Below are 13,234 nucleotides of genomic sequence, written 5' to 3' on the forward strand. Positions count from 1 at the left end.
CACATGAATTACATGCAGAGCAGTAACAGAGGGCAGAGTTGGTCTTTGGGTGGGTTGCTCCTTTATAATATGCATATCTGGACTGGATGAGGTGGACGAGGCAATTAAGGGGTAATATGGGAACTTAGTCCTGGACGGAGGGGTCAAAAACATAAACATTCTGACATTAAGACCGCTTTAATGACCATATTATTTTTCCATAGAGACTTCCTGCACCAACACATCCAGCTGTAAAGGGGAGACCCACCTAAATATTGGCGGCACCACGTGCATCACCCCAACACCCAAGCCCCCAACAAACTGTCTCCCTGAAGGGCAAGCATGGCAAGGTAAGTTATCTCAGTGGGTTGAGTCCACAAAATAGAGGTGGGGAAGCTTTGGTTCAAACTCTGCATGGACCGTCCCAGTTTTTAATGCACAGTTATTTACAGGACTTCATAGATGTTGATACTTGCCTGCAAGCGCTAAATAGAATACAATGTCGCATTAGGAATATTGCACCCACTTGCAGGCGAGATTCACAAAAAGATAATGGCCCCTGATTCTGTTTGTCTTTCAGTTACCTAATGATGATCAGCCTTTTCCAGGCTTACCAAAGGAAGGCCAGCCTTATGTATACATTTTAATGCATGTCACGTAGATCTTCAAACTCAAGTAAGATGATCAGTTATATTTAGATAACAGACGTGTGCAGTTATCTGGCTGGGTTATGTTTCAGATGAGAAGGCTTTTATAAAACTAGTAGGTCTCAGGTTTGACTACCACCAGGGCCAGTTTAGCCTTTTGTTCCCGTGACAGCTGTTGCACCCTTTGTGCAAAGCCCCTCTTACCTGTCCAGTGGCCAACAGTGACCTCTGTTCCTGAAGCTGGCCCTGAAGAACATGCCGATCCTGGTCCAGAACTCTGTATCTATTGCAGGAGTCCCTTTTGATCTGCTGGATGATTGGCAGCCAGGAGGAGACCATATTACCAATGCTTGTTCCTGTGAGAATGCTAGTATGGGTCCCTGGGAGCTGGAGGGCTCAGCTGGGCAAACAGTTCAAGAAGTAGTTGGAGGTGGCCATCTAAAAAGATGATCAGGGTAAAGGCCAACAGCCGCTCCCTGCTCGGACACCATTGCCATACGTCCCGACCAGTAATGCTATTCTGGGACCCTCCTCTCAGCCAAAACCACAGCAAAGAGCCATTCCAGGGCTCCCGCCTTCTCCATGATGAGTTTCATCTCTGCCTCCTGGAGAGGGATTTTCAGAACCAGCCCAGTGGACAGTTCCTGAGAGGCTGCCCTATTCTGACAAATAGGTGGACACACTGATGTCTAGCCAAACTCTAGACTGACAAACTCACTGACAAGCTATCACTGACAAACTCTAGGTAGTGTGACCAGACAGCAAGGCTCAGGCATATGACAATGTGGAGTGGTGGAGGGTTCAGTTAAACAGACACAGAGCACTTTTAATAATACTAGTTAGTATAAAAATAGTTGTTTATGTAGGCCTTAGACAGCTATCACTGACAAACCAGAGGTAAGTAATATACTAAAACATTCAATCCTAATATATACAAATTGACCTTTCTGTGCTCTGCTAAGAGCACTAACACTTCACTGTTAAATACAGTTAGAAGCACTTTTCAATATACTGAAAGTGTAGCAAAGCAATTGAATAAAGAAACAGAACCAGGTAAGTAATCAAGTTTTTGAGAACTAATAGGTTGAGACTAAAAAGTTAGCGAACACCATTAAAAACCGTAGAATTATGGTTCTAACCTTGAAGTTCTTCCATAGCTAGAAAATAAGCGGCCTTGTGCCCTTAGAGTCACCGGCCCCAATAGAAGTCTTTTCAGGAGGCTAGGAGCCTCTGTAGGACAATTTAACAAGTTTTGACTTGAGCCAACAAGTAGTTATTTCAACTTTCAATAAAAATAAAAGAAACTCTTTTAAAAGACCCTCTCCTAATCATTCCACCTTAGGGGAGAACTAGTGGAGGATACCAGGCCAGAGCACCACCGTTCAAGGCTAGGCAGGGGAGAAATAGGGCTAGGACCTTACACCGCTAGAACCCTATGGAGACGGAGGGTGCCAGTTATGTATGTTTGCTCATCCCCTGTACTCTGATTCACTTGGGGACTACTGTAGGAGTTCCTGAAATCACTAGGCCTTCTGGATTCGTGCCTTGGTTCCGTTGGAAGATGCCCAGGAGTCGCGGGTGCAGAGGTCACTTCAGGAGTCGGTTTCTTGGGTCCAGCTAGTTTGTGATTACGTGCACTGATGAACCGTATTCTAGATTCTGGACAGGTGGGCACACCGACATCGGGACCACCACGCTGACATCAAAGGACATCCAGGGCTCAATGTAGGCGGTGAGCAGCTATGGCCAATTATGGGTTCAAAATCACTGAGAGCTATTTAGCTCCTGCTTCTAGCCTAGGCGAGCCTGGTTAGCTTGAAACTAACTGCTACCAGCAGCTATTGTTGGCTCCTCAGGTCAACTGGTGCCTTACAAACATGTATATGCAACATTAAATTGGAGTATTTGAGAGTGATAATAAGGAAGAATTAGAACACATCTAATGCACATTTGAACACAATCATACATAAAGTAGCGTCTCCTGGTAGCTCCAGTTTCCCCTGCAAATGCTCCTGCCTACAAGGTGATGCCCGACTCCCACAAGCTAGTTTTAGCTCGGGCTCATCGAATCTTAATTCAAACTCTGACACCAAGAAAATGGCAAAAGGCGACTCCTGTGGCGTGAACAGAGAAACTGGTCCGGCAAGGCCCCTCTTCGTGGAGGAGAGCTGCAACTTCGTGGACATGCTTCTTGTTCCATGACCTGATCTGCTGAGTGCCAAGGCTCAACTCAGGATGGCGACTGTTGCAGCAAATTAGCCCATGAGGACATCTGGCTTGCCAAGAGGATGGTTCTGGGACTGTTCTGAGCACTTCCAGCGGCTGGATTTTTGAGCAGAGGTTGGGACTGGTTGATCCCACAGGTCCAGGCATCGAAGCAGTGATGAAGGTCTGGAAAAGGGGATTCTGATGATCTTCCACTGATGTGTTCTGGGTCTTCAGCAGGCTGCTCTCCTCATAGGAATCTTGGCTCCAATGATCTGAAGAATGGATGCAGGAGTTGTCCTTTTATCCAGAATCCAGGCTGGAGTTGCCCCCAGCAATGTTTAGAATCTGCACCATTCAAACTGGCTGGGGTTGTCTAATGCTGGACAGCCTCTGGCCACTGCATCTGCCCAGCAACAAGCCCACCTGGCTTGGATGTGGACTAGGGCAATGCAGACCCAGCCACCAACATCGGGGCAAACACACAGATTGTGACGTTGCCCGCAAAAGCTGTGACCTTCTCTGGGAAATGGCTGAACATGCATGGAACATCCTGCTACTTCAGGGCAGGAAGAATGTCAAAAGACTAGATGAGCAAAAGACATGCAAAAGTATTTTGGCACAGCCATGTTGAGTATATGGTGAGGGGTAATTTGAAAATGTACACAAGAATATAAAAAAGTATAAAAAAAGAAAACACTGTAAAAAGTATCTGTTGCCCATCCTGGTCACATCATGCTAGTAACCCCAAAGTTGCTCAAAACAAAGTTACAGGGACAGTGTCTCTACTGCATTTTACAGAAGGCGACGTGTGCAGGAAAAATAAACAAAGAACCTCACTATGGAGGATAGAGTTCTCCTGCAATGATAGCCATAAGAACTGATCAATGCCCCAAAACAGATGAGCCTAGCACGGTAAGTGGATCAACAAGGCTTCACTTACGATGAAGTAAGGAAAGGTTCAACCCAGAAGCAAAATGTAGTGTGTCCCATTGTCTATGAAGGGAAAGCAGCAAATGGAAAAATCTTTCCCATCAGCTAACCAAGTATTGCCAAGGCTTGCTACACCACAGATTTTGGCAGATTTATGTCACTATGGACCTCTCTCTTAACGATGCAGCACAGGCATGGGGGCCTTGCAGGCAACAGATCTCTACAGCAAACTCCTCATTGGCTCGTAATGAATTTAACTTCTTGACTTGAGCTTTGGATTGTCTCCCTAAACTATGCTCTTTGCACTCCTTTTCTTTACACTCCCTTTCACGTTCCTGTCCATCATTACAGGAATGAAGACTGCATATCCAGGTAGGTTGTAACCTTTCCTATTTATTAGTTGGTGTTTTAGCAGCCAACTGCAGTCATGTCCTCTCCCTTCCAGCCCTCACTTCAACTGCCCCTCTAGCAATCTCTCGCCGCTAAGTCCTTTGGGGACGCTTGGTCCCTCCTCCTTCCCCAGTCCCCACTGATACCACCTTTCGCCCCAGGTGCAGGTCTGTCTCCTCTCCCCCGCCCCCCGATGGTGTCCTGTGACTCAGAATGCCAGTGTGCTGGGACATGGCATCTCCCTCCGTTTCTCCCAAGGCCCCAGCATCTCCTGGTGGGTGCACCCTGGCCGCACCAGGAGGTCTGTGCGGCCCTGTGGCTGAGCAGGCATAGTCATGGCTCCGGCTGGCGGCCCATTCCATCCCCCCGTGGTGCCGGGCCTCCACGGGACCCGAACACCCAATGTTGTCTCCTCTCTCCGCCGTTATCCTAGGGTCTGAGGACTGTTGTTGTGGTCCCCGTTGCCAGGCCTCTTGTAGTTCTCGTTCAACATCAAAGAATGGGACTTTCAGGAAAGGAGGGAGGTACTTGCCGGCTGTGAGGGTGTAAAAGAAGGATACTGACAATGAGGGGTTATGTTTGGGGCTACAAACATATATTATTTATAGAGAAAGAAGCCTATCTCTACCTGCTTCTAATGGCTTGCCCTGCCTCAACCTAGGGAAAACTAAAGTGACTTGCCAGGATGTCTGTCCAAAAATATGTTCTCCGTCCTCTGTCAGAAACCAAACACTCTAACCCTAACCCTAACACTTCTACCAAAAGACTATAACAAAAGTAAAGTTCCTTCACCAGGAGAATACTTCCCCTTTCCCTTTGTCTTGTTTCAGTTTTATCATGATAAAAATTCTTTCAATGTCCCTTCAAAACAAGGCCAGGGGAATTACCTTCTCCTGGTATGGTACCTTTAGCAAAGTTCTCCACGCTGCTCCTTTAGCACTTTTACAGGAAGCTTGTATCCTCTTCTTCAAAAACAATGTTTTTTCCATTCTTCTCTGTATATGAGGAAACCCTTCGCCACAGTGGTAATGATTGGGCCATTGCGACAAGGGAGTTGCCTCCCAATGCACTCTGCTGGATCAGTGGTATTGATTGGACCACTACAATGAAGGAGGCGCCTGCCGGTGCACTCTGCTGGAGCAGTGGTATTGGTTTGGCCACTGCGACGAGGGAGATGCCTCCCAATGCACTCTGCTGGAGCAGTGGTATTAGCTGAGCCACTGCTTTGAGATTTCTCCTGATGCCCTCTGCTGGATCAGTGGTATTGGTTGGACCACTGCAACGCGGGAAATGCCTCCCGATGCACTCTGCTGGAGCAGTGGTATTAGCTGAGCCCTTGCGACAAGCTTTCTCCTGGCGCACTCTGCTGGATCAGTGGTATTGGTTAGACCACAGCAGCGTGGGATATGCCTCCCAACGCACTCTGCTGGAGCATTGGTATTAGCTGAGCCACTGTGACAAGCTTTCTCCCGATGCACTCTGCTGGAGCAGTGGTATTGGTTGGACCACTGCAACGCGGGAGATGCCTCCCAATGCACTCTGCTGGAGCAGTGGTATTAGCTGAGCCACTGCGACAAGCTTTCTCCTGATGCACTCTGCTGGAGCAGTGGTATTGGTTGGACCACTGCAACGCGTGAGATGCCTCCCAATGCACTCTGCTGGAGCAGTGGTATTAGCTGAGCCACTGCGACAAGCTTTCTCCCGATGCACTCTGCTGGAGCAGTAGTATTGGTTGGTAGGGATGTAACGGTATACTTTTAAAGATACTGTGCACAACTTAATTGAACAATAATAACCGTCACGTTGTTTATACCGTTAAGTGTGCTTTTCAATCTGATTTGGAAAGGCTGTAGTAAGCAAGTGCTGCGCAGTCTTGGTCTTGCACTGTTGGATGTGCCGTCTGCCAAGGGGGCCTTGTTTGGCAGACAAGAGCATAGGGAAAGTGAGGCCACATTAGTAAATAATGCTTTGCTGCTGTGACCGCTCTTTATCTGTGATCAGTAGAGTCGGGTCTAAGATCAGCCGATTTTGCACAAATTGTGTTGAAAGCTGCCCAGTGCCTGAACCTTTGTGTTCCCCATGCAAAGCTGGTAATGATGAGCTGACTGACTGGCTCTATAAGCATACCAGAGACTCCAGCTCATAGACTCCGCCAGACCTGGATTTCATGGGAAAACTAGAACAAAGTTATTTTGTTTCAGGTATTATTTATTTGAAAGGCAACATACAGTTTATAAATGTTTTCACACGGTCATGCTGCTCCGCGCTACTGGTCAGATCTTCTGTGGTGATTCCGATTTTCAATTTGAAATTAGCAAGATCACAGGGACATCACAAGGGTGAACTGAGGGCCTGAACCGAAAGTGAGCATTTTATTTTTCCTTTTGTTCGGGTGTAAACAAATGTAATAAAACGTTCAGTGACTTGCAAAACAGTGGAGCCAGGAGCACTTTGCTTAGCAACCACACAGGAGCAGAAATGTATCTATTCAGCCTGGCCCGGCATCATGTGCAATTAGTTCAGTAAGTGAAGGTCCTACAGCACTGAGCAAACACACATTGGAACAGCTCTTGTTCGGGCTGTGCAAATTGTAAAACAAAAAAAAGACGGCCTGTGAAGTCATGCATATTGAATTACTCTCCCCAAGGTTTAGATTCAAGGAACTTAAGTTTCTCCTGGTCATGGATCGGATAGCCATCCAGTTCTGTTTTAGCTTAGAATTCTGGGATTTGTAGTTTACCCACCAATTTGAAAGATGGGGAACTGCACATCCCAGACTTCAAAGGTGGAAATGAACTGGATGCCCTTCTGATGCATGTCCACGAACAACTTTAGCTCTGTAGACCAGGCATGGACTGGCTTTTAGGGCAATAGGCCCATGGACGAACCAAAAAACGCGAAATGCTTGTGTGGGGCCGTTATTTGGGTCAAAGTGGGGCACATTTTTGGCCAAAGTGGGCCAGTTTGATGAGTGACTTTACTATGCGGCTAATAGTTTTGACCACTGTTGCTGAATAAATATTCTTTTAAATGTACAATTTGCATCACATGTTATCAAAAATCTCCCCCTTAAGTACTATTCAAACAGTGTTCCAAAAGGAATTAATTTCCATTTGCAACTGTGTGCCACTTTTATGTTGTAAAAAAGACTGTGTGAACACGGGGCCTTTCAGTGCTTTCTGCTGGTAAATAAACTCGCCCCACCCCCACACTATCCTCTGTGTAGATTTCGACATTGGCACTAGAGTTGTTGCTTCGCTTGATTCTTCACCTACCTGCTTTCTGCATATGGCTTTTGACTCAAGCAGGCAGAACTGATTCTACATTCAATTTGAAGTATCCAGAGCAATGGGGGTGAAATATTTCTTAGGTCTATTCTCAATTTGTGGCACCACCCATGAAAGCATTCCTCCCTCTGAACTCGCATCACAAGGGTCCTAATGCATTCAGACCTTGGGAAAACGGTAATGACTGGGCTTTGTTGAGGTGGTGGTCTAGGCCATATTTGTGCCGATATGTATTTGAACTTTGTCATTTTAAAATTATTTTCTTTTCGCCACTATCTTTAAGAAGGTAAATGAACATGTATTGCAAGAATCAAGAAAGAAATCACTGAACTCTGTCCCTTTAGGACTACATGGTCAATGTGACATCAGACCTTCATAATACACCAGGCAGATGGTAAACAAGCTATAGTGATTAGATCACTATGCAACCTTTCGGTGTGTCTGAGTTGGCTATGACAGTTTGACAAAAACACAATCATGTTTTCTAAACATATGACAATGGGGGATTTCGCTGGTTCTATTATTGAATTTACATATCATGTGGGGGAGCTAAAAGTCTAAATGACCACTTAAGAAAAGCTATTAAGTTTGCTTTGTCAGTTGCAGCAGGGCTCCCCTCCTCCTCTCCAAACATGTTTTTGTGTTGTTTGGTGGAAGCAAGGGGTGACGTTTAGTGGAAAGTATGTTGAACAGCCCAATTCTGGCCCTCGGGGCCTGGTTTTGTTTGTGATGTTAAATTTGACAATGCATGACCTTTTTAAGAAAATATTTAAGTTTAGTTAACTCCACCTGCTATACCGTGATAACCATGATATATCGTCATTTGGAAAGAGGGTTATCGTACCGCCATAACACCAATACTGTGACACCCCTCTTGGTTGGACCACTGCAACGCGGGAGATGCCTCCCGATGCGCTCTGCTGGAGCACTGGTATTAGCTGAGCCACTGCGACAAGCTTTCTCCCGATGCACTCTGCTGGAGCACTGGTATTGGTTTGGCCACTGCGACGAGGGCGATGACTCCCGATGCACTCTGGTGGAGCTCGGCCTCTTACCTGACCACACCCGGTCTTTCCACCGTTCCTGTTACCTTTAGTGCCTTGGGAACACAGCTCTGTTTTTTCCTGAGGTATTGATGGCCTTTTCTCCTTCTTCTCTCTTCCTGCAACGTTCTGTCTCAGACTCGTGTTCTCAGTGTCATTTCTGGACTGAGCGGTCCACCTTCCAGCAGTCACGCCACCACCAAGTGAGTCGGCCCTCTGCCGGCTCTCGGGACGCTCTGGCAACGTCCTGTCCATTTCTCTCTCTCTCTCTCCCCGAGAGATGCAAGTGTCCCGGCTGCAGCATTTCACGTTTGAACTTCCTATGTTTTGTTTGTGTATTCCTGGCTTCCATGATGAGATCTTTGTCTGTTCTCGCTTTCTTGTTTATGCTGTTGACACTGTCCTTGTGAAACATCAACACCGTCTGTGAAAGTCTCTTTGGCACTCTTCATGCCTCCAGTTAGCCCCCTCGTTATAGTACTTGGCTGACTTTTCATCCGGGTTCTCCACATGTCTCTCATGTTCTTCTACATCTCAGTATGTCTTATATTGGTCACAGCCATGGGTTTATAAGAGCACATGGTGCTACTATCAATGATGGAGGTGACAATGAGGGTAGTGGTTTATGTGTTGTGGTGGTATAGAGGCTTTTCTCCAGGTGGACGTCCTTATCCCCCAGAGGGGCATATTACCACCCTTGGGAGGGGTGGAGGGGGTATTTGGCACAAGACCTGATGAATCGTCACAGGGCCTGCACACACAAACATGGGGTCGGAGTGGTTTAGTGGCAGCCCCTCCACCCAGACACGGCTAAAATCCTGGCCTTATCACAAAAGCAACGTTTTAACCTACAAATCGTTCTTTGTCCTCTTACCAATTATCACTAGTATCATATTACATTGGATGCACAACACAGGTACAACTGAAGTTTACCTTGTAGTTTTCGCAATGCAAGCTTCACTAGAATGGGTGTTTCCTGCCATGGTTGCACTATACATCACCAGTACATAGTGGGCTTTTGCCATAGGCTACATTGGTTCATACAGGTGCTTATTTAAGCTCATTTAGGGAAGTCATTTCGGATGATCTCATAAAGCCTAGCACAAAGCGTTATTTTTTCTGTGCAACAACTCCATAACCTACTGTAGCACTTCACATCTCAATAACCATATTGATGGTTCATGGGTGGAGGGCACAATAGCATCGAGGTGGTTCCAGGGCACTTTGCAGCCCGTGAGACAGTTAGTGGCGGGAGACAGTTGCGGGTACCAGGCGGGAGGCAGTTCAGCAAGCGATGCTGGACGGACGTCTGCAGGTTGTCCGGTGTAGCGGCTCGGGCCAAGAATCATTGTCTCTGCTGGCTGGCGGATCAGGAATGCTGGTCTAGGCGTCCCTGGTGGCTCTGGCGACTGTGGCCTGACAACAGTCAGTGGTGCAGCTGGATGCGGTTCGAAGACTCAACTGTTTCGAAATTGTCCTTAAAAAGTTGGATGCTGGATGATGCTTGTGTGGCACTCCTCCTAGCTTCTTTGCAGGGCTTTTATCCGTTCAAGGCGGACAGCCCAAAGCTCCGGAGGCTGTTAGCAGGCATCGTCCTTGCCCTTTGACCAGAGACTCTCCGGCACTTCCCACCTAGGAAGCTTGGTGTCAGAACCTGGCAGGACTTGCTGTGTGCTGGCTGCGTACCGGTTCTGGAGCTGCTGGACGGGTCCCCCGAGTCCGGTATCTCCCTCTGTTCCCTGGGAGATGTTTAGGGGCGGGATCTTGCGTCCTCCTTGGAACTCCTGGCCTTTCTTCACTGGTGGAAGATGTGAAGTAGACTGTATCTTCAGCTCGGGTCCAAATGGTTCCTCCTTACTGCTTACGAAGTCTTCAGATGATCTGATCAGTGAGGGGCTCAGCCCTCTTTTAAAACCAAATGAGTCCCAGGGATTGGTTTAGGCCAAGCCTAACTTAAGTGAGCCAATCATGGGTCTCCACCAACAATCTTCAGTGATGCTTCAGGTCAGAATCAGAGCGCTTAGCAACAGACAGGGGAAGGATGACAACATATACTTCTAAGTCCCACCCATCTTCCTGTCTGCTGTGCATCAAAGTGTCTCCCTAATTAACTGAGCCCTATGCAGCGCTTGATCACAACATGGGCCTCCTTTGAAGTAGATACTCCCTGCTCTGAAAGGAGTGGTTCCAGACAGGACATTCACTGCCCTTTCATACCAAGGATGGGTGTTAGTACCAAGTTGATGCATTACATTACAAAGAGGTGTTGGCATCTGTTCTCCATTGTCACTTCCTGCACCCAGGTCTTCCCTGAGGCCTGCTAATTAACATTCTTCAGTATTCGCCGCCACCAGTAAGGTTTGACAATCGAAATGCAAATCCGTGGGGCCTTGAAATTCGAATCAGGCTGCCCACGGCCAAAGGCTTTTGATGTACCCGCGGCTGTCAGGTGTCGGCTACACATGACTGGGGAGGGCGGCGCTGGTAAATTGTGTCCTCCCAGAGTACATGAATATTTTTCTGCTGTACAGTGAGCATGAAAAATGTGCGAAAATGGCCCCACATATTTTAAAGAAACAAAAAAAAAACAGGCGAGCGCTCTCTTCACGTGCGGATGGTCAAATCCCTCACACAAAAATACTCCCACTTCCAAATCTTATCTGGAGCACTGTTCTCTCCCCTCCTTCTGATGGTCCTGCCTCCTCCCCTCTGCTCCTTTCCTCAACTCCTCTTTCAGCTCATCCTCATCCGCCCTACTGAGATTTTCTAATCCTCCGATTTCCTATAAATATTTGATCTGTTTTCTAAAGTGTAACTGTGACAGAATGCCATCTGGCCTGGGTGTAAAATCCCCTGCCTTTTTATATTTATTAATAAATTAAGTGATGTGGATAATTCTGTTTCTGAAAAGGAGGCCTGCTGAATAGACCCCCTTTTCATAAATGCTCCATGCCAAAAGCATAGTGCATCTATATAACGTTGCTGCACCAGTCTCCTGACCTCTGCAGCCCACCCCTGCTCCTAGTGGCACAGGACGGGTTCAAAGGTTGCATGTGGATTCCTGACACTTGCCGGGATACAGTCCCTGCAAATAGGGGTAGCATTTTAACTTCTGAACACAAAGGGATCACTACCTTGTGAAAGCTAGGGGGTTTTGCCTGTCAAGTGCATGAATTTCTATGGGATTTTCTGACCTGGCAAAGGCAGGAAGAAGGCCAAACAACAAAATGGTCAAACAACAAGCGAAAATCTCATGGCATGGCCATTTTAGAGTAGTAGCCATACGCGACACACGTGAATGTGCACATTTGAAATAACGCACAAATCCTTAAAAATATAATTGCCGCCACCAGCTTGTCTTAAGGCACATATACAATTCACAAAAAAAGCCCAAGTGTAAAAGGCTAAGGAGATAGAAAATTATCCCCACAGTACTGTAAAATGCTGTGTTCTATGTTAAAAAGTTAACAAAAAGGTAAACAGTCCAAAGGGAAATATAGTTTCCCAGTACTGATAGTCAGATGGACTGATCAGTTTCCCCATAACAAAATGAGCAAAAGGCAGCAGGAGTAAAGGCTTCACTTCCCTGTAAAAATTCAGGACGGGTTCGAAAACAAAGGTAACACGTTTGGGGGTCCATAGAACTATCAAGGGAAAGTTGCCAAAAGAGATCTTTACCATCTCTTTTCTGTTGGGGCTCTCTTTCGGTCCCCTCCATTTTCTTCAGGACAAGGCACTCTGGGTAAGATGCCACTAGGAAAGGGGCCATGTAACGGCAGTAGGGATTGGACCTCTTACAGCAGGCCTGCTTGGAGCAGTTCCACTGTGACATTTAGCCTTTAGAAGGAGGGGTCTCTCACCCCTTCCTTGATTCAACGTTGGACATTCGAAGAAGAATACACATTTGGACCACTGCTCGGAATGCAGTCCATTCCAAAGTCCTCTAGCATAGAGGTGAAGGCATCCACGGCAGAGGAGAGCTTGTCCCCTGACCGTCCGCAGGGTACATAGGCTTTGGACCAAGGCATGCCATTCTGCCGGTTGCATTGGAACCAGGCTCTTCACTTGAGGTGAAGGAACCTGTTTTTGGTTCCAACCAAACACACTGGAATGGGAAAACTGAGCAAGAAGCCCTCACTTTGCACTAGACCCCTTGGGTTGGGACTTACAGCAACTTGAAAAATCCAGAGCAGCCTGGAATCCTGTTTTGCTACTTCAAGCCAGCTTCGAGCTGTCCACAGGACCCGCAGTTACTGCTTTCGACACTCTTTTGCATTTTCGAACTGCTGGGTGCATCTTCAAATAGGTTTGATGCTGTGCCGCAACAGTAGCTATCCTTGCCGCCATTAATTGAACTCCCGCTCACTGTGTGGAGGCACCAAATTTGTTGCATCTTCGACCACATATTTTATCCAACAGGAACTAGTCTCAACCCGACTCGACCACCGACTCGTGCAAATCCTTTGAACAGTGACAGTGCTGCAAATGCTTGTCTGATCACTCCTGCTCAAGTACCCAGATTGCCTTACTGTATCTGTTCTGCATTTTCTGTGTTGTCTCCACTGGGCTCCATGGTCTTGCTAATCCCTATGGCCATCCCACCTACTACCTGCCCCTCGCTGCTCCTGAGATCTCTGTCAAGCAGTAACATCAAACATTTAACTGACATGTTATTTCTAAGCAGTCTGCTCAGTCAATGGCTTAATTGCAGCTTTAAACATTCTACTGGCATAATACAAATATTTTAACC

General features: G+C 47.0%; 1 protein-coding gene across 3 annotated transcripts in view; it reads left to right on the top strand.

Moving 5' to 3' along the window:
- The window catches only part of LOC138526072 (uncharacterized), a 139,859-nt gene that overhangs the window by 88,269 nt on the left and 38,356 nt on the right, over positions 1–13,234 (top strand). For 2 of the 3 annotated variants that reach the window (XM_069636407.1, XM_069636408.1), the window contains exon 2: positions 204–329. The exons of the other annotated variant lie outside the window; for it this stretch is intronic. In XM_069636407.1, coding sequence (XP_069492508.1) covers positions 204–329 — 126 coding nt within the window. The remainder of the gene's footprint in view (positions 1–203; positions 330–13,234) is intronic. 3 annotated transcript variants of the gene reach the window in all.

Source organism: Ambystoma mexicanum, chromosome 7p, assembly GCF_040938575.1.
Source record: "Ambystoma mexicanum isolate Mex_15411 chromosome 7p, UKY_AmexF1_1, whole genome shotgun sequence".
NCBI lineage: Eukaryota > Metazoa > Chordata > Amphibia > Caudata > Ambystomatidae > Ambystoma > Ambystoma mexicanum.